The sequence below is a fragment of the Choloepus didactylus genome, chromosome 4, assembly GCF_015220235.1.
Source record: "Choloepus didactylus isolate mChoDid1 chromosome 4, mChoDid1.pri, whole genome shotgun sequence".
Classification (NCBI taxonomy): Eukaryota; Metazoa; Chordata; class Mammalia; order Pilosa; family Megalonychidae; genus Choloepus; species Choloepus didactylus.
This window is the reverse complement of record NC_051310.1, coordinates 94766858-94789175: the sequence shown is the minus strand read 5'-3', so window position 1 is coordinate 94789175 and position 22318 is coordinate 94766858. Positions and strand designations below refer to the sequence as shown.

Here is a 22318-nt window from a genome sequence, read left to right as displayed (position 1 = left end):
AGATGTTCTTGGGGGGTGAGTCTATGGGGGATGTGGTGGTGGGGCTATATGTTGGTGGTACATGTGTTTGGAAGGGGTACTGGGTGTGTAGGTGTCTGTGGGGTGTGCTATGAGGGATCCCAGGGATGCAGTGCTGTATGTTTGTGTATTGGCTGGGAGGCGGGGGGGAGGATGTTCTGACATTTCTCCCACTCAGTGCTGCCCAGGCCCAGACGAATGATCTGTAGCTCTGTCAGCACCCCCAGCTGCCCCAAGCTTGCCCCTTTGGGAGCTGGCAGCCTGGTCTGTGTTTCTGTGTTTGGCAAGGTGACAAGGGGTTTGCCCTCTGGCCCTGGCATGACCACAGGAGAGTAGAAGGTGCACTCTGGTTTGGGGAGCATCCCCTCAGGCTGAGAAGTTTTATGTCAACAGAGCCAGGGCAGATGTCTTCTTCTCACTTGGTGGCTAGCAAGATCTCCACGTTCTTTCTATTTTGTCTTTCTACATTGCTTATCATGGAAAATCTCTTCAGGAAAGACACTTTCTAAAATCCTTGGACCATCAACTCCTTACCACCCCTTATGTCCTTTCTGATTTTACATGTAAGGCACTCATGTGTTTCTGTAACACCAAGACAAGGGTGTGTGTTTCTTCAGGTTTTTCTCTTTCCTTTTGCATCTGTCATGTACTTATTTCCTGGCATCAGCAGCAGTCACCTTTACTTCTTCAGGACTTAATAGTTATCCTATTTGGTTTGGTAAAGCTGCCGAATGCAATATACCAGAAACAGACTGGCTTTTACAGTGGGGATTTATTAGCTTACAAGTTACAGTTCTTAGGCCATGAAAATGTCCAACTCAAGGCATAAACAGAATGATACCTGGACCCCAAAGACAGGCTGGCAGCATCCAGGACACCTCTGTCACATGGGAAGGCACATGGCTGGCTTCTGCTGGTCCTTCTCTCCCAGGTTTGGTTGCTTTCAGCTTCTGGCTTCAGTGGCTTCCTCTCTGTTTTCTGTGGGCCCTCTCTTAGCCTCTGCAGGGCTTTTTCTATGAGACTCTTAATTTCATTTCTTTGTGTTTTATCCTTATAAAGGACTCTAGTAAGAGGATTAAAACCCACCTTGAGTGAGGTGGGTCACACATCAATTGAAATAACCTAATCAAAGTTCCCACCTACAATAGGTCCACACCCACAGGAATGGATTAAATTTAAGAACACACTTTTCTGGGGTACATAACAGCTTCAAACTACCACACATGTCTTCCTTCTCTTAATATTGCTACCCTGAATTTGTGATTTTCTAACATTTTTTTAATGTTTCACTCCTGTAACTAACCTTGAACACACAGCTTCTTAATTTCTACTATTGGTGATACTTCCTGAGGCTGGGTTCTTATGCCCTGGGTCAAAGATGTACACAGTGTGGTCTGGGGAGATTAGAGGATGTGTACATCCTCACACACAGCTGCTCACCACATTTTAGAATTGTCTTTGTAACATATGGTTATACCATTTGTCCCACGACTCCATCAGTTGTGTATAAATACATTTTTTCCATGGGATTATTCACAATTCTCTGTTCACTTATTTGACTACCAGTTCCAGGACCTCCAAGCATGGTTGGGCAGGGTGTTCACTGCACAAGGGTGCCTGGCCAAGGATACCAGCCCATGCTCCTCCTCCTGAGTGGGAAGCACCAGTCAGGAATACTTCTGCCTAAAAGGGTGAGCAGATGGGCTAGGGGCCACTCTGACAGTGAATGCTAGATATGGACCTTGTACATTTATATCAGTTCTTTATCCATTTTGAATTTTAAACTTTTGTCTACCCTATTTCAAATATTTTCTGTTTTGTTGCTTTTTCTTTTTTTTATAACTAATTCATTTTAATTGTGGTAAAATATATATAACATAAAAATAGTTTTAAACATTTTAGGTGGACAATTCTTTGGCATTAAGTACATTAATAATATTATATAACTTTCACAACTATCTATTTCTAGACTCTTTATCATCCCAAACAAAAACTCATAGTCATTTAGCAATAACTGCCAATTCCCCTCTCCCTCCACCCCTGGTAACTACTATTCTGATTTCTGTCTCTATGAATTCACTTATTCTAAGTATTTCATATGATAGAAATCATACGTTTGTCCATTTGTGTCCAGCTGATTTCACTGAGCATCATGTTTTCAAGTTTCATCCATGTTGTAGCATGTTCTAGCACTTCACTTGTTTTTATGACTGAATATTATTCCATTGTATGGCTATACCACATTTTGTTTTCCCATTTATCTACTGATGGACACTTGGGTTTCTTCTACACTTTGGCTGTTGTAATGATGTTGTGAATAATATTGGTGTACAAATATCTGTTTTAGTCCCTGCTTTCAGTACTTTGGGGAATGGAATTGCCAAGTTACAATGTAACTGTTTTCCACAGTGACTGCACCATTTTGTATTGCCACGAACAATATACGAGGGTTCCCATTTCTTCATATCCTCACCATACTTATTTCAGTTTTTTTAAATAGTAGCCATCCTAGTGAATGTGAAGTGGTATGTCATTGTAGTTTTAGTTTGCATTTCTCTAATGGCTAATGATGTTGAGTATCTTTTCACATAGTTACTGACCATTTGAACCTCTTTGGAGAAACATCTATTCACATCCTTGGCCCATTTTTTTATTGGTCTGTTTTTCTTTCTGTTGTTTTAAAACATATTCTGGATATAAAACCTTTTTCAAATGTATGGCTTCCAAAAATTTTCTCCCATTCTGTAGGTTGCCTTTCACTTCCTTGATAATTTGCACAAAAGATTTTAATTTTGATGAAGTCTATCCTGTTTTTTCTTTTGTTGCTGTGCTTTCGGTATAAAATCTAAAAATTCATTGCTTACTACAAGGCCCTGAAGACACTTCCTTATGTTTTCTTACGCAAGTTTTATAATATTAGCTCTTATATTTAGGTCATTGAATTAATTTTTGTATAGGTAAGAGGTAGGAGTCCCACTTCATTCTTTTGCACGTTGATTTCCAGTTTTCTCAGCACCCTCTGTTGAAGGGACTATTCTTTCCCCACTGAATTGACTTGGCAACTTTGTTGCAAATCAGTTGGCCATAGATGTGTAAATATATCCCTGGACTCTCAATTCTATTTCATGGGTCTATATGTCTATCCTTATGCTAATACCACACTGTTTTAATTAATGTAACTTTTGAAACCAGGAAGTGTGAGTCCTCCAACTTTGTTCTTCTTTTTCAAGATTGTTCTGGCTATGTGAGTGAGACCCCTTGCAATTGCATATGAATTTGAGGATCAGCTTTTCCATTTCTGCAAGAAAGGCTGCTGGAATTTGATAGGGATTGCACTGAATTTGTAGATTTCTTTAGGTAGTATTGACATCTCAACAATATTAAATCTTCCAATACATGAAGATGGGATGTCTTTCTATTTGCTTAGGTCTCTTTAATTTCTTTCACCTCCTTGGTTAAATTTATTCCTAGGTATTTTATTCTTTTAGATGCTATTGTAAATGTAATTATTTTATTAATTTCCTTTGCAGATTGTTCTTACTGGTTTATAGAAACGCAACTGACTTCTGCATTTTTATCTTGTATCCTGCAACTTTGCTGAATTTGTTCATTAGTTCTAGTATCTTTCTTGTGGACTCTGCGATTTTTCTATATATTGGATCATGTCATCTGTGAATAAGGATAGTTTGACTTCTTCCTTTCCAATTTGGATCCCTTTTATTTCTTTCTCTTGCCTTATTACTCTGACTAGATATCCAATACAATGTTGAATAATAGGAGTGACAGTGGGCATCCTTGTCTTGTTCCAGATCTTAGGATGAAAGCTTTTCAGTCTTTCACATTAAGTATGAAATTTGCTGTGGTTTTTTCATAAATGTGCTTTATCATGCTGAGAAAGTTCCCTTTTATTCTTTGTTGTCTGAGTATTTTTATCATGAAAGGATATAGGACTTTGTCAGATGCCTTTTCTTTATCAATTGAGATGATCATTTTTTTTCTGCATTCTGTTAATGTGGTATATTACATTGATTGATTTTCTTATGTTGAACCACCCTTGCATTCCTGGAATAAACTCACTTGGTCATTTTGTAAAACCTTTTAATATATTGTTGGAATCATTTTGCCAGTATCTTCTTGAGGGTTTTCACATCTATATTCATAAGGATATTGGTCTGTAATTTTATTTTCTTGTGTTGTCTTTATCTGGCTTTGGTATCAGGGCAATGCTGGCCTCATATGGTAAGTTGGGAAGAATTGGTGTTAAATCTTCTTTAAATGTTTGTTAGAATTCAGCAGTGAAACCACCTTTGTTGGGAAGTTTTAAATTACTGATTTAATCTCTTTACCTATTTAGGCCTGTTGAGATTTTCTATTTCTTCCCAAGTCATATTAGGTAATTTGTATGTTTCTAGGAATATGTCCATTTCATCCAGGTTTTCTAATTTATTTGCATATTAATTGTTCATAGTACTCTTCTAATCCTTCTAATTTCTGTGGGATTGGTAGTAATGCCCCTTTTTTCATTTCTGATTTTAGTTAATTGTATCTTCTCTTTTTCTCTTTGTCAGCCTAGCTAATGGTTGGTGGATTTTATTGATCTTTTCAAAGAGCCAACTTTTGGTTTTGTTGATTCTCTCTATTGTTTTTTTAATTCTCTATTTCACATATCTTTGCTCTAATCTTTGTTATTTCCCGCTTTCTGCTTGCTTTGGGTTTAGTTTGCTCTTCTTTTCTAGGTCCTCCAGTTGTGAGGTTAGGTCTCTGATTTGAGATCTCTTTCTTCTTTTTAATATAAGCAGTTAGAGCTATAAATTTCCCTCCGAGCACTGCCTTCATTGTAACTCATAAGTTTTCATTTGTTGTATTTTTGTTTTCATTTATCTCAAGATATTTCCTAATTTCCCTTGTGATTTCTTCTTTGACCCATTGTTTGTTTAATAGTGTGTTGTTTAATTTCCACGTATATGTAAATTTTCCAATTTTCCTTCTGTTTTTGGTTTCTAGGTTTATTCCACTATGGTACCAGAAGATACTGTGTATGTCATCAATATTTTTAAAACTAATAAGATTTTATTTGTGGCCTAACATATGGCCTATCCTGGAAAATGTTCTATGTGCACTTGAGAAGAATATGAATTCTGCTTTGTTGGGTGGAGTTTTCTATAGATGCCCATTAGGTGTGATTGGTTAATAGTGTTGTTCAAGTCCTCTATTTCCTTACTGACCTTCTGTTAAATGTTCTATTAATTACTGAAGGTTGTGTGTAAACATCACCAGCTATTATTGTAGAATTATCTATTTCTCCCTTAAATTCTTTCAGTTTTTTGCTTCATATATTTTGGAGCTCTGAAGTGAGGTGCATCTGTGTTTATAATCATTATATCTTCTTGCTGGAGCAAACCTTTAATATATACTATCTTTCTTTGTCTCTTGTTATCTTTTTTAACTTAAACTCTATTTTGTCTGACAATAATATAGGCATTCTGGCTCTGTTTTTGTTACTGTTGGTATGGAATATAGAATATCTTTTTCTATCCTTTTACTTTCAGCCTTTTTGTGTCTTTGTACCTAAAGTAAGTATTTTGGAGATAGCAATAGATGGATAATGCTTTTTTCATCCAATGTACAATCACTGGTACATTAAAAGGCAGTGAATGTAACTTTTGCTGCCTTTTTTTTTCCTTTTATCATATTTTATTCATCTCAAAAAAAGTTACTGAACATTTTTACAGGCAAAACAAGAATATGAGAGCGTTGGAGTTTGCATGGATTTGTGTATGGTTGCCTGGTAAGTTAGGCATGGACCACAAACAAAACTGTTAGATCCCAGAAGAAGAAACTAACATGTAAAAGGAGTTTCTAACTCAGGGGCCCCACAGCTTATCTCACAAGAAAACAGGTGCCCCATAAACTAAAGAATGGAGGCTGTTCGAAGCTGTTCAAGGCCATCCCAGTGGCCCCTCAAAGGTGGGTAAGGCAAGGTCAGAGATGCCCATAAAATAAACAACCAAAAAGGCCTGCTCTCCCCAGTTAGATAATGCAGCTGCTTTCCTAAAAAAGAATATTGTCTCAGAATTCTAGCAACCAATCAGCCCAAAACTAGATAAGCACTTATCCAGTCGAGACACAGAACATCACAGCAGACACCCTACCCAACGTGGGTTCCTTTTTTTTTTAAAAGAATGCTGCTCTCAGATACAGAGCGGGAGCCATTATCTTTTTCTTCTTTTCTGCTGGCTCGCACCTGCTTTCTCCCTCTAATAAATCTTAAACTTTATACTTAAACTTTGACTCGCTGCATTGTGTGGATTCTTGAACAGCTCTGAACCTAACAAAAACACTGTATTTTCTGCCTGGAATCTACACTCTTTCCCCACTCCCAGGTCATCCACATTCACAGAGAGACCGTGGTTTGTTCCTTCCCTTTAAAAGGAAGGGTTCCTACTCAGGGCAAGCCAAATGTTGTCATTTTGGAATTCTGGCTCAGAGTTGCCAGAGCTACTGACTTTTCTTTTTTTTTTTTTTTTTTAATTGAGATATATTTCCATATCATGCAGTCATACAAAACAAATTGTACATTCGATTGTTCACAGTACCATTACATAATTGTGCATTCATCACCAAAATCAATGCTTGACACCTTCATTACCACACACACTAAAATAACAAGAATAATAATTAAAGTGAAAAAGAGCAATTAAAGTAAAAAACACTGGGCGTCTTTGTTTGTTTGTTTGTTTCCTTCCCCCATTTTTCTACTCATCCATCCATAAACTAGACAAAGGGGAGTGTGGTCCATATGGCTTTCCCAATCCCATTGTCACCCCTCATAAGCTACATTTTTATACAATCGTCTTCAAGATTCATGGGTTCTGGATTGTAGTTTGATAGTTTCAGGTATCTACCGCCAGCTACCCCAATTCATTAGAACCTAAGAAGGGTTGTCTATATTGTGCGTAAGAGTGCCCACCAGAGTGACCTCTTGGCTCCCTTTGGAATCTCTCTGCCACTAAAGCTTATTTCATTTCCTTTCATTTCCCCCTTTTGGTCAAGAAGCTGTTGTCTCTCCCACAATGCCAGGTCTGCCTTCCTCCCCGGGAGTCATATTCCATGTTGCCAGGGAGATTCACTCCCCTGGGTGTCTGATCCCATGAAGGGCGGAGGGCAGTGATTTTACCTTTCAAGTTGGCTCAGCTAGAGAGAGAGGGCCACATCTGAGCAACAAAGAGACATTCGGGAGGAGGCTCTTAGGCACAATTATAGGGAGGCCTAGCCTCTCCTTTGCAGCAGCAGTCTTCCCAAGGGCAAGTCCTGTGGTAGAGGGCTCAACCCATCAAACCACTAGTCTCCTATGTCTGTGAGCACATTAGCAACCATCGAGGTGGGGCAGCCCAATACCCCTGCATTCTCCACCAGCTCCTCAAGGGGACTCTGCATATTTTTTTCCTTGTTTTTTTTTTTTTTTTAAATTAACTCTTTTTTTTTAATCAACTGTATAAGAAATAAAAAAATTAAAAAATTAAAAAAAACATAAAATAAAAGAACATTTCAAACAGACCATAATAAGGGAGTAAGAAAAAGACAACTAACCTAAGATAACTACTTTACTTCCAACATGTTCCTACTGTACCCCAAGAAAGTAACCTAATGTAGCAAAATTTCTGTGAACTTGTTCCTACTATACCCATCAGAAATTAACAGACCATAGTCATTCCTGGGCATTCCCAGAACGTTAAAATTACCCACGATAGCTTATCTGTTCTTATTGGATTATCTTTCCCCCTTCCTTAATTCCTCTCTATTGCTAGTTCCCCTACATTCTACATTACAAACCTTTTGTTTTACATTTTTCAGAGTTCACATTAGTGGTAGCATATAATATTTCTCTTTTTGTGCCTGGCTTATTTCGCTCAGCATTATGTCTTCAAGGTTCATCCATGTTGTCATATGTTTCACGAGATCGTTCCTTCTTACTGCCGTGTAGTATTCCATAATGTGTATACACCACATTTTATTTATCCACTTATCTGTTGAAGGACATTTGGGTTGTTTCCATCTCTTAGCAATTGTGAATAATGCTGCTATGAACATTGGCGTTTTTGCTGCCTTTTAATCCATTAATATTTAAGGTAATAAATGAAGGAATAATTTACTTCTGCCATTTACCTATGTTTTTTTTATTTTTTTTTTCTGTATGGCTGTATGTTTTTTGTTCCTCAATTATTCCATTACTTCCTTTTTAAAAAAATCAGTTGCTTTTTTGTAGTGTACACTTTTGAGTCCCTTCTTCTTTCCTTTTCTCTATATATTTTGGTTATTTTCTTAGTGGTTACCAATGTAATTACAATGAACATGTTAAACAAATAACAACCTAGTTTGTCTAGTACCAACCTAATTTCAATAGTATACAAACTCTATTCCTATGTCTCCTTCCCTCCTGATGTATATTATTGTCTTAGATTACCTTTTTATAACTTGTTATGCTGATTAACATAGATTAAAAAAGTTATTTTACATATTTGCCTATTAAGCTATATAGGGGAAAAAAAGAGTTCCAAACCAAACGTATAATAATACAGGATTTTACGTTCACCTATGTAGCTTTATGCCTGTACCAATGTTCATTATTTCTTTTTATGGCTTCAAGTAACTATCTAGTGTCTTTTTATTTCAGCCGGAAGGATTCCATTTAGCATTTCTATAGGGCAGTTCTTTTGGTAATGAACTCTTTCAGCTTTTGTTCATCTGTAAATGTAATGTATTTACAGAAATGTAAATTCTCCTTCATTTTCTAAAGATAATTTTGCTGGATATAGAATTCTTGGTTGACAGTTTTTCTTTAAGGAATTCAAATATGCCATCCCACTGTCTTTTGGCCTCCATGATTTCTGATGAGAAATCTTTCATTAATCTTATTGGGGATCCCTTGTAAGTGATAAGTCCCTTCTTGCTGCTTTCAAAATCCTTTCTTTGTCTTCAGTTATTGACAGTTTCACTATAACATGTCTTGGTGTAGGTCTCTTGGAGTCTATCCTGCTTGGAGTTTGGCAAACTTCCTGGATAAATATATTCAGGTCTGTTCTAGTTTGAACGTATTATGTCTCCCCAAAACACCATTATCTTTGATGTAATCTTCTGTGGGCAAATGTATCAGTGTTGATTAGATTGTAATTCTTTGAGAGTGTTTCCGTGGAGATGCGCCCCACCCAACTGTGGGTGATGACTTGACTCTGATTGGATAATTTCCTTGGAGCTGTTGCCCCCACCCATTCAGGGTGGGTCTAAATTGAATCACTGGAGCCATATAAATGAGCTGACAAACAGAAGGAACACAGTGCAGCTGAGAGTGACATTTTGAAGAGGAGCTACAGCCAAGAGGGACACTTTGAAGAATGCACAGAAGCTGAGAGAGTAGCTGCAGATGAGAGATAGTTTGAAGATGGCTGTTGAAAGCAGACTCTTGCTCCAGAGAAGCTAAGAGAGGACAAGCACTGCAAGAGCAACTAAGAGTGATATTTTTGAGGAACTGCAGCCTAGAGAGGAATGTCCTGGGAGAAAACCATTTTGAAACCAGAACTTTGGAGCAGATGCCAGCCATGTGCCTTCCCAGCTAACAGAGGCCATTGACCATCCTCCAGTGAAGGAACCTGATTGTTGATGCATTATCTTGGACACTTTATGATCTAAAGACTGTAACTGTATAAGCAAATAAACCCCCCTTATAAAAGCCAAAACCTTTCTGGTGTTTTGCATTCTGGCAGCATTAGCAAACTAGAACAATGTCTTTCATGAGATTGGGAGATTTTTTGGCCATTATTTCTTCAAATACTTTTTCTGCCTCTTTCTCTCTCTCATCCTTCTGGGTCTCCAGTGATGCATATATTGGTATGCTTGATGGTGTCCCACAGGTCCCTCAGTCTCTATTCATTTTGTTCATTATTTTTTTTCTTTCTGCTTCTCACACTGGGTGTTTTCAATTGTCTTGTCTTCATATTTGCTGCTCCTTTCTTCTGCCCTGTTTAGATCTGCTGGTGAATATGTATAGTGAGTTTCTCATTTCTATTACTGTACTTTGCAGCTTCTATGTTTGACAGTTGTGCGGTTTAGATGTATCATGTCCCCCAAAACACTATGTTCTTTGATGCAATCTTGTGGGGGCAGACATATTAGTGTTGATTAGGTTGGAATCCTTTGATTGTTTCCATGAAGGTGTGATTCAATCAACTGTGGGCAAGAACTTTGATTGGATAATTTCCATGGAGGTATTACCCCACCCATTCAGGTGGGTCTTAATTGAATCATTGGAGCCCTATAAAAAGAGCTCACAAACAGAAGGACCAGAGAGCAGCTGTGAGTGACATTTTGGAGAGCAAATGTGAGAGACATTTTGGAGATGGCCATTGAAAGCTGACTTATGCTAGCCCTGAGTTTGCTCTGGAGAACCTAAGAGAGGACAAAATGCCCCAAGAGCAACATTTTGAAGAATGCACAGGAGCTGAGAGATGAGTTGGAACATAACCCGGTATCAGCAGATGCCAGCCATGGGCTTTCCCAGCTAACAGAGGTCTTCCAGATGCCATTGGCCTTCCTTTAGTTGGAAGGTATATTTGTGTTGAGCCTTAGTTTGGACATTTTCATGGCCTTCAGACTGTAATTTGTAACCAAATAAAACCCCTTTATAAAAGCCAATCCATTTCCGGCACCATTAGCAAACCAGAACAATAATGTTTTCCTAATTTCCTTTAGTTCTTTGTTTATGGATTCCTTTAGCTCAGTGAACATTTAATACAGTTGATTTAAAGTTTTTGACTAATTGTTCCAATGTATAAGCTTCCTCAGGGATGGTTTCTGACAAATTCTGTTTTCCAGTGAATGCGCCATACTTTCTCATTTCTTTGTATGTTTTGTAATTGTTTTGCTGAAACCTGGACAGTCTGAGTATTATGTTGTTATTACTCCAGAAATTTAATTCCTCCATTCCTCTGGTATTACTAGGGTTTTGTGTTGTTGTTGGCTGGATCCATCAATTCATGACTTTTCCAAACTATTTTTGCTCCCAAATGGAAAGAATGGAAAGACAAAAGAGAAAAAAACCCTAGGATCTACCTCTTTTAGACTACTCTCCTCTTTTCCCTGAGGTGGATTGGAATAATGGCCATCCTCACAGCCCCTGCCCCCAAGTGATCTGAAGTAGCTGATCAAAAGCACTGGTCAGCAATCAGACCACACAGCCCTAGATTTTGGAGGATGAGGTCCTTATAGCCCATCCTAGCACCAGCAAGCTGCACCAGGAGCCCAGGCTGCAGTCCCCACTGTTGCCTGCCTTATAGTTGGGGCGTAGGGAATGGTAGCCACTGTGCAAAAGGTGAAATTCACTGATACTGATCTCAATTTACCAGCCTCTTCCTCCAGCTCTTCCCTGAATGCTGCACAGTGGTCCTCTAGACTCTGGAGTTTTAAAATAGTTGGTCTAGACACTTCCTGTCAGTTCAAAAGCTGTTTTGGTGGAGGGACTGATTCCTGCAGCTTCCTAGTCTGCCATCTTCCCACAATCCTCTTCTGCATAGCAGTTGGCCCAGCAGCATTTATTTACGTTCTTTCTTCCATTTGTTCCTAACATTCTACTTGGATCCATTTATGAAATTTCCCTCTGACCTTTACTTTCTATTTTTAACCAGATACCATACAGCATTTGCAATTTTCATGTTGTTTTGTGTTCTGAAGTCTGGTAGGGTGAGTTGTCTGTCAGTGTTCTCTTTTTTCCTAAAATATTATTTGGAGTTCTTACCTACTAATCTTTTTCCAAATGAATTTTCCTGTCATTTCATAAAGTCTGACAAAATGCCCAATGAAATTTCAATGGACATTGGATGTAATCTGTGTATTGACTTGGGTACTACCTTTATGCCCCTCAGCCAAGTGCAAGGGGTCATTTATTAAAATCTTTTATTTCTCCCATTAGGGTTTTATAACTTCCTTAAATGACAGTTGAATATAGAGTGACAGGTCTGGGCTTTATCGTGAGTTTCTGGAACTGTTACTTAGTCTCTGGGATCCATCCAGTCCTTGGAATCAGTTTGGTCTGTGGGGTTAGACCAGGGGCAAGGGCATCCCACTCTTGTTGTGATGCCCCTTCTCCTTTTCACTGGCTCCACGCCCTTCCCATACAACCAACTGGCTGTGTTTCCTGGATAGGGTCTGTTTTGGTTTCCTCACCTGCTTAAGCAAATACCAGGAAATTTGTTGGGTCAAACAATGGGAATTTATTCGCTCACAATTTTGAGCCCAGGAAAAAGTCAAAATCAAGGCATCCTCAAGGTGATGCTTTCTTCCCAAAGACTGGCATTCTAGGGCTGGCTGCTGATGATCATTGGTCCTTAGCTTGTCCATGGCAAGGCACACGGTGGCCTCTCTTGGCCTCTCATTCTCTTCTGGGTTCCACTGAATTTTAGCTTCTTGCTTCTGTGGTTTTCTCTCTCTCTGGGTTTAATTCTCTTATAAAGGGTTAAGTAATAGGATTAAGACCCATTCGGACTGAGGTGGGCTATACCTTAACTGAAGTACCTCATCACATGGTCCTACTTACAATGGGCTCACACCCACAGGAATGAATTAAATTTAAGAACATGTTTTTCTGGGGTACATACAGCTTCAAACCACCACAGCGTTCATACCTCCTCCCTCCCCAAACCCTTCTCTTGTCTCCTGGTTCTGTGTCCCTGGTGAACCCACGTTTCTCCCAATCCTGAGCCCTGTGATCTGTATTTTACCACCCTTTTCCTCTGGCTCTGGTCCCTCCTCTCTGGTTGGGGTCCTGCCGTGGCCTTCCCTGTATCATGTCCCTTCTCTATGCTTGGACCCTCCTGGTTAATCCCTCCAACCCTTGTGCCCCCCACCAGGCATGACGACCTGAAGGAGATGCTGGACACCAACAAGGACTCACTCAAGCTGGAGGCCATGAAGAGGATTGTGGCAGTGAGGGGGAAGGATGGGGTCTCCCTTGGGGGAGGGGTCTGGGTACCAGAGAACAGCTCTCCTTGGCTCCTGATGGACCTTCCCCTAATCGGTGATGTGCCTTCTCCCTTTTCCTTCTTCCCTACCACGACTGCCACCCCTACCCCAGATGATCGCCCGTGGAAAGAATGCCTCAGACCTGTTTCCTGCCGTGGTGAAGAACGTGGCCTGTAAGAACATAGAGGTGAGCACTACCCAGTGACAGAGCCCTCAACCCCACCTCCTCATCCTTCATCCTCAGGGATAAGGAAAGGAATAGTCAGTCCCTTGGGGCCTGATCTGCTCAGAAATGTCCCTGGTCTAGGAGAAGACATTGTCTATATGGCCTTGAACTGGATATGGATCAGAGTGAAGGACCCAGGATACACTGGGGGATGCTCTGCCCCACTGAAGGAATTTGTCCCTACCCACCTGGAGCTGGCTGGGTGATGACATCCCAGGGGTTGGGGCCCCCAGCCTCTGATAAGAAACGTGCTGTTCCCCAGGTGAAGAAGCTTGTCTATGTGTACCTGGTACGCTACGCAGAGGAACAGCAAGACCTGGCCCTGCTGTCCATCTCCACCTTCCAGCGTGGCCTAAAGGTCAGCGGTCTCAATTTGCCTCTCTGGGGTCTGGGCCTTGTTGGCTCCGTATTTGAGGAATGGGCCCAGGGAAAGGACTGTGAGCATGGGCGCAGGCTCTGGAGGCCCCATCTTATCTGCCTAAAGTTGGGAGGGTCAGAGTCAGAGGAGAGGACCAGCCAGACCCTCAGAGTGTAGGCCAGGCTCAGAAGGGGCATGAGAGATGAAGTGCATGCCCAGGGGCTGTGTCCCCCCCTCCTGTGAGGAGCCTATGATAATGGCTACCTCAAGTATGGACCACCTGAGCCTTGACAATGGAGAGTCCCTGGGCTGTCACCCCTATTGATGTAAAGGTGTGAATTGTGGTCCACAGGCAGGCAGAAACCAACTTCATGTAGACAGGATTATGTGAGGGGAGCTGCTGACCTGGATTTCTCACCTCTAGGCATCAGTCTCGGCACTGGCAGGTTCACCTAGTCCAGGTATCTGTAGAGAACAATGACTATAGGAAACCTTTCACCTGGGACTTGGTAAGGAGGACAAAAGGGTTTATTGAGCAGAACTGAGCCTCACCAAGGGGAAAACAACAAAGTTTACCATCCAAGAGAGTTGCCTCATAAATGGAGGTTGGGTTCTAAGGACAGAGAAGAGGACAGAAACACATACTGTCAAAACTAACTGAAAACCCCATCTCTCAATAGGTATGGGGCAGCCTATCATTCCTCCAGAGTTGAAACAAATCAATCTTCTGTTTGGCTCTAGAAAAAGTAGTTGGCTTTTGTTAAAAGCCCCAGTGTATGAAAAATACCTATTTTTTAAAAACCTGGTTTATAACTGTTGTGGTGAGATGCTCTTCCAGGCAGGCAGAAATTGAAATTGCCAAAGGGAAGAGACAGTGAGAAGTTTAAAATGGAGTGGTGGGCAGAATTCACATGTTAAATGTATGCATAAGCCTCCACTGTCTGTGCTTTTTTGGTTAGTCTAAGATATCTCAATGGTAAGGATACCCAAATCACAGCCATTCTACTCTCTTTTGGAGAGAATGGCTTTCAGATCTGATTACAGCCATTAACCGCCGAATTCTTTCCATACATTTAGTTCAAATTCCTGTGAGAGGGACTCTGAAAGGTCCAGCTCATCTGTTGATATCCAGCCATTCTGTAGGTTTCTGGGAAGACTGTGAATTGACTGTCCAAATCTGATCTAATTTGCTATGGCTGGCAGGAGGGGTTGACAGGGTCTTTCTTTGGGGTGGGGAAGAAAGCACCATCACTTGCATATACAATTCATTCATTCAGCAAATACTGGGGCATCTGTATGCTAAGCATTGTGCTGGGTTCTTGGAAGACACTGATGATCTAAAACTGACATGCTCCCCACCATCGCAGAGCCACAGTAAAAAATAAAACATCCAAATGTATCATTCCCAATTGTGGTAACTACTGTGAAGAACCGGGTGCTATGACAGAACAACAGAGGAGAGCTAATTTAGATGGGGATCAGGAAAGTGCTTTCTGATTGAGGTAACAATCAGCTGAGATCTGGTAGAGAAAGTCACTTCTTATTTGACGTGTAAGCTGAGAGTAGTTTCCTTGTTAAATAAACTAAATCATATCAATAGAACAAAGCCCAGAAACTAAGCAAAACTATGTACTGACTTGACCTCTCTGGGCCTATTTTTTTTTTTTTTTTCATTTTTATTGAGATTGTTCAGATACCATACAATTATCCAAAGATCCAAAGTGTACAATCACTTGCCCCTGGGTACCCTCATACAGCTGTGCATCCATCACACTTAATTTTTGTTCAATTATTAGAAACTTTTCATTACTCCAGACAAGAAATAAAGTGAAAGATGAAAAAAGAAAAAAAAAAGAAAAGGAAACTCTAATCCTCCCCTATCCCTAACCAACCCCCCTCAATTGTTGACTCCTAGTATTGATATAGTACATTTGTTACTGTTTATGAAAAAATGTTGAAATACTACTAACTGTAGTATATAGTTTATAATAGGTATATAGTTCTTTCCTATATGCCCCTCTATTATTAACTTCTAATTGTATTGTCATACATTTGTTCTGGTTCATGGAAGTGATTTCTAGTATTTGTACAGTTGATCATGGACATTGCCCACCATAAAGAATCAGACAACACCACCAATGTCAAGTGTCTAACATGCCTCTCCTATCCCCCCCTCTTATCTGCATTCACCTTGGTATATCACCTTTGTTACATTAAAGGAAGCATATACAGTGATTCTATTAGTTACAGTCTCTAGTTTATGCTGATTGCATCCCTCCCCCAATGCCTCCCCATTTTTAACACCTTGCAAGGTTGACATTTGCTTGTTCTCCCTTGTAAAAGAACATATTTGTACATTTTATCACAATTGTTGAATACTCTAGATTTCACCAAGTTACACAGTCCCAGTCATTATCTTTCCTCCTTTCTTGTGGTGTCTCACGTGCTCCCCATCTTCCTCTCTAAACCGTATTCATAGTTACCTTTGTTCAGTGTACTTACATTGTTGTGCTACCATGTCCCAAAATTGTGTTCCAAACCACACACTCCTGTCTTCTATCACCCTGTAGTGCTCCCTTTAGTATTTCCTGTAGGGCAGGTATCTTGTTCACAAAGTCTCTCATTGTCTGTTTGTCAGAAAATATTTTGAGCTCTCCCTCATATTTGAAGGACAGCTTTGCTGGATACAGGATTCTTGGTTGGTGGTTTTTCTCTTTCAGTATCTTAAACATATCACACCACTTCCTTCTTGCCTCCATGGTTTCTACTGAGAGATCTGCACATAGTCTTATTAAGCTTCCTTTGTATGTAATGGATTGCTTTTCTCTTGCTGCTTTCAGGATTCTCTCTTTGTCTTTGACATTTGATAATCTGATTATTAAGTGTCTTGGCGTAGGCCTATTCATATCTCTTCTGTTTGTAGTACGCTGCACTTCTTGGATCTGTAATTTTATGTCTTTCTTAAGAGATGGGAAATTTTCATTAATTATTTCCTCTATTATTGCTTCTGCCCCCTTTCCCCTCTCTTCTCCTTCTGGGACACCAATGATACGTACATTATTGTACTTTGTTTCATCTTTGAGTTCCCGGAGACGTTGCTCATATTTTTTCATTCTTTTCTCCATCTGTTCCTTTGCATGTAGGCTTTCAGGTGTTTTGTTCTCCAGTTCCTGAGTGTTTTCTTCTGCCTCTTGAGATCTGCTGTTGTATGTTTCCATTGTGTCTTTCATCTCTTGTGTTGTGCCTTTCATTTCCATAGATTCTACCAGTAGATTTTTTGAACTTTTGATTTCTGCCGTATACATGTCCAGTGCTTCCTTTACAGCCTCTATCTCTTTTGCAATATCTTCTCTAAACTTTTTGAATTGATTTAGCATTAGTTGTTTAAATTCCTGTATCTCAGTTGAAGTGTATGTTTGTTCCTTTGACTGGGCCATAACTTTGTTTTTCTTAGTGTAGGTTGTAATTTTCTGTTGTCTAGGCATGGTTTCCTTGTTTATCCAAATCAGGTTTTCCCAGACCAGAACAGAGGGAAGAAATATTCAGTATCTGGTTTCCCTGCGGGTGTGTCTTAAAAAATTGCTCCACCCTTTGATGCCTCGAGTCACTGTGCTTTTCTGCCCAGCAGGTGATGCCTGTTAGCCTGTAATTCTTGACTGGTGTGAGGAGGTATGGCCGTGTTCCCCCAGGCTCTGGGGTCTGGTTCTGAATGGAAAGGGCCCCACCCCTTTCCTTCTAGAGAAGACAGAGCCCCCAGGTGGAGGTCATCAGCATTTCAATGGTCTCGCTCTCTGCTTGTGGTGTCTCCGCCCTTCCCCGAGTCACAGCCCTGGAAACTTAAAATGACTGGGGCTTTCTCCACTGAGCCGAAAAAGAAACAGATAGTCCCCTTCAGACCCAGTCAAGGCGACCCTCCGGCTCTCCCAGGTCAGTCGTCACCCAAAGCCTCTGTCTGTTTTTTGGGGCTGCGTACCTGTAGTGAGCAGTTCACACTCGCTACTTAAAACCCCAGTTGGAGCTCAGCTGAGCTGTATTCACTTGCTGGGAGAGAGCTTCTCTCTGGCACCACGTGGCTCCGCAGCTCGGGCTATGGGGGAGGGGGTCTCCCGACCTGGTTCCACAGGTTTTACTTACAGATTTTATGCTGTGTTCTCGGGCATTCCTCCCAATTCAGGTTGCTGTATGATGAGTGGATGGTCTCGTTTGTTCCCCCGCAGTTATTCTGGATTATTTACTAGTTGTTTCTGGTTTTTTGTAGTTGTTCCAGGGGAACTGCTTAGCTTCCACTCCTCTCTATGCCGCCATCTTGCCCCTCCCCCCTATTTTTTTTTTCCTTTAACTTTTTTACTGAGATAAACCTTACATAGAGGAAAGTGTATCTGGGCTTTTAATTCTTCACCTCTAAAATAAAGGGTTTGGACTGATCAGTGGTGTTGAAACTATGTTCTGTGGAATCCTACCTCATTCTAAAAAGCTCTGCCTTTTTATATGGAAAATACCTGCTATTCCCACTAAACTATAAGCTTCAGAATGTTTAATGAACAAATGAATGTTAGGGGCTTTTGTAAGATTTCATTTGGAAAGGCGGCCTCTGCCTGCTTTAAAAAAAAAAAGTTTGAAATCTTCTACCTTAAAAGATCCTTCCATCTCTCTAGAACTTAATTGCATGGGGACTCAGGAATCTGTTTCTTTGATTGAACCCACCTCACATCCTCTTTAAAGTCCAGCTCACTGGAAAGCTCCAAGAACAGATACTCAGGTCTGGCCTTCACCTCCCTTTCTTCATGTACTCCCACTGCTCCCACTGCTTCTGCTGAAAAACATTGAGCCCTTGCTGTTGAAAAACATCAAGCCTTTGTTTATCTAAGATTTTGCTAGATGCCATCATGTTGACCTGTCAAATTCACCTGGGCCTACTGGAGGCCAGATCTCTCATTTCTGAGCTTTGATCCACAGGGTTCAGTCATCTGGGGCAGTCTTTTCCCCCACAACTGTTTCACTGGGCCACCTCCTCTTGCAGAGTGATGCCCACATCCCAATGCCTCCCTAAGGCCTGCCTTCATTGAATGACTCCACATGATAAGGCAATTTGGCTTTTTGATGGTGTCAGAGGATTTCATTTCAGACATGGTAGAACATCATTAGAACCTTCTTAGTATTCCAATGATAAGGTAAACAGTTGATTTTTTTTTTTGTCATTAGAGTTTGTGTATTTTATATCATGTAGGAAGTAAATAGTGGAGTTACAGTATGTGCTTTGAGTATATTCAAATTTTTTTTTTTTTTTAATTTCTTGAGGCTTGTTTTATGTCCCAGCTTATGGTCCCTTCTGGAGAAAGATCCATGGTCACTAGAGAAAAATGAGTGTCCTGGTGATTTGGGATGTAAGGTACTATATATGTCTGTTAAAATTCTCTATATCTCTTTCTCCTTTGTTTCTCTGTTGGTAGGGCTCCCTTTAGTATCTGAATAGGGCGGGTCTTTTATTGGCAGACTCTCAGCATTTGTTTGTCTGTGAAAAATTTAAGCTCTCCCTCAAATTGAAGGAGAGTTTTGCTGGATAAAATATTCTTGGTTGGAAATTTTTCTCTCTCAGAATTTTAAATATGTCATGCCACTGCCTTCTCGCCTCCATGGTGGCTGCTGAGTAGTCACAACTTAGTCTTCTGTTGTTTCCTTTGTATGTGGTGAATTGCTTTTCTCTTGCAGCTTTCAGAACTTGCTCCTTCTTTTCAGTATTTGAGAGTCTGATCAGAATATGTCTCAGAGTGGGTTTATTTGGATTTATTCTATTTGGAGTTCGCTGGGCATTTATGCTTTGTGTATTTATATTGTGTAGAAGGTTGGGGAAGTTTTCCCTACCAATTTCTTTGAATACTCTTTCTAGACCTTTACCCTTCTCTTCCCCTTCTGGGACACCAATGAGTCTTAAGTTTGGACATTTTATTTTATCTATTGTATCCCTGAGATCCATTTCGATTTTTTCGATTTTTTTCTCCATTCTTTCTTTTGTTCTTTCATTTTCTGTTCTGTGGACTTCTAGGACACTGAGATGTTGTTCAGCTTCCTCTAGTCTTGTATTGTGAATATCCAGAGTCTTTTTAATTTGGCCAACAGTTTCTTTTATTTCCATAAGATCTTCTATTTTTTTATTTACTCTTGCACTGTCTTCTTTATGCTCTTCTAGGGTCTTCTTCATGTCGCTTATATCCTGGGCCATGGTCTTCTTGATGTCCTTTAAATCCTTTGCCATGTTTCGTTCCTCAATTGTAGTTCTTTGATTAATTGTGCGAGGTACTAAGTCTCTTCTGATATCTTGATTTGTGTGTTTGGAGTTGGATTCTCCAAATCGTCTGGTTTTATCATATGAATTAAGATTTTCTGCTGTTTTTGGCCTCTTGGCATTTGCTTTGCTTGATAGGGTTCTTTCAAGTTGTAAAAAAAAAAAAAAATACCTATCTAATTTTTCAGAAACACAGTTTGGTGGTGTACACTTTCTCTAGCTAACCAGCAGATGGCATCTGTGAGTCACCTATACCCCTCAAGTCAGTTCTCCACCTTGTCCCCACAGTGTGTGGGGAAATGATTCTTGTGGGTCTCAGTTGGAGAACTCAGTTTTGGTGTGTTGCTGGAGATGTCCGCCCTGAGTGTGGGGCGTGTGTACGGGTGGCCAGGGAGGAAGGACAGCTTTAATATTCAAATCCCCCAGGTTCCTGGATGTTCAAGGCTGCCGCAAGAGTCTAAGCCTTCACTTCATTTCAGCCCCAGACCCTCTCTCTTGCTGTCCCACAAACCACCGGACTTGGCGTAGTGTTCCTGAGTTCTCTGAGCAGGTCCCCCCACGCAGCCACGATCCTCCAGGACCTGTGCTGAGGGAATGCCGTGCTACGTCACCAGTGTGCGCCGTCCCTCAAGGGAAGCCCCGGACCGCAGGGCCATGCCAAGGTGCTTTCAGCCTGAGGCAAAGATGGCCGGACAGGGCATCTCTACACCCACCTCCTCACACAGTTCCTCCTTCCCAGCTCCGGGACAACTGGTGGGGCTCTGGGCTGTGGGCACGGCCCCGGGCAGTTTATCCAGCCCTCCGGGGAGCCAGCTGTTAGCCGCGGGGTTTCTTTCTGCTTCCGGCTCTCACCTCCGCTCCCCCGGCCCCAAGGGTATCTGCATGGGCTATCTTCCAGGCCAGACACCGAGAGGCCGGCCCAGCCCCCTCTGCTGTGTTTTACTGCATGGTTCCCACTATCGCAACTGCAGCTGCTCCTGGGTTTTTCCCTTTTTTTTTTTTTTTTAAAGAGCCAGTTGGTCTCCAAACGCCAAACCCTGGCTTCCCCAGACCGCCGCGCGGCTGCAGGTCTTCTAGCCAGCTTACTCACTCGTTTCAGAATGCAGACTCTCAGTTTCACCAAGTATACGGCCCCTGTGGAACTAGCAGACCCTGTCCAGCTGGCACATCGCTGTAACCGGTATTCTGGGTCACTTTCTGGTTTTTATCTAGTGTTTTTCACAGAGGTGTTTTTTTGCCCTGTCTCACCTAGCCGCCATCTTAGTTTCAGTTTGATTTTTAAAAGCCCAAACCATAGGATCCCTCTCAGACTGGCAAGCAACTGGTTTTTTTGAATCAAGATTAAACCTTTTTATAAAAACTATTTGGTATTTTTGCAGAGATAGATTTTATGCTTATTAAAGTTTCTACAGTCTACCACTTTCCCCCTTTTAGAAAACCACAGGTTAGTTCAACTCATTGCAGTGATCACTCTAGAACAGTGGTCAGCAAACTTTTTCTGTAAAGGGCCAGATAAGTAAATATCTTAAGCATTGCAAGGAATGGTCTCAACTATGCAACTACTCAACTTTGCTCTTATGCAAAAGCGGCCATAAATGGATGGGCATGGCTGTGTTCCAATAAAAATTTTTATTTATAGAAAGGCAGTAGATAAATTTGGCCTGAGTGCCATAGTGTCAACCTCTGCTCTAGAAAATCTCTGATGAGTCATTTCCAGTGATGGGGACCTCACTCCTTCATAACGCAACTTGTTCCATCATAGGACAATTAAAACTTTTTTTAAATCATTACCTTGCATTGAAACGTACATTGCTGTAATTTAAAAAAAATTATTCCAGACTTACAGAAAGGTACCAATAATAATATAGATGTTCATATACTCAACATAAGAAATGAAACATTTATCAAATACCTGAAGCCCCCATGTATCTTTTCTATTAATCATCCATATGCATGTCTTTTTTCCTTTACTACTTACTCACATATTCCTAAATAATATATTACATGGTTTCATAAATGGTATCATACTCTATATGTATTTCTCTGCAACTGGATTTCTTTTTGTGGTGTTGTTACTGTCTATTTCCATCCAAGCCTCTTCCTTCCTTTTATCAACCCAGGCTGAGATCGTATTTGCTTTCTTAGCAGCCCACCTATGTGGTTGGCTCAATTTAGACCAACCTCTGGTTGGCAGGTAGAACATCTAGGCCTCCTAGCATCCTTTCCTTGTGCTGTTAATCCTCTGAACCCTCTATGAAACCCTATTGTGTTTTATTTTATTGATTTTGCACAGGGCTCTCAATTTTGTCTCTCCTGATTTTGTGTATTCCTTCAAGATGTTAAGCTATTCAGACCAAGGCAACAGACTGTGAGTCCTGTGGAATACCATGTTTCTGGGTTGACACTGATCTCTTGATAAGCC

At 40.8% G+C, this 22318-nt stretch overlaps 1 protein-coding gene across 2 annotated transcripts in view; it reads left to right on the top strand.

Annotated features, from left to right (window-relative positions):
- AP3B2 (adaptor related protein complex 3 subunit beta 2) overlaps positions 1-22318 on the top strand; it is a 45979-nt gene that overhangs the window by 4238 nt on the left and 19423 nt on the right. Inside the window, exons 2-4 of one of the 2 annotated variants that reach the window (XM_037833164.1) lie at positions 12918-12990; positions 13142-13216; positions 13518-13613. In XM_037833164.1, coding sequence (XP_037689092.1) covers positions 12918-12990; positions 13142-13216; positions 13518-13613 — 244 coding nt within the window. Of the gene's footprint in view, positions 1-12917; positions 12994-13141; positions 13217-13517; positions 13614-22318 lie in introns of both variants that reach the window. The other variant, XM_037833163.1, reaches the window with a different exon arrangement.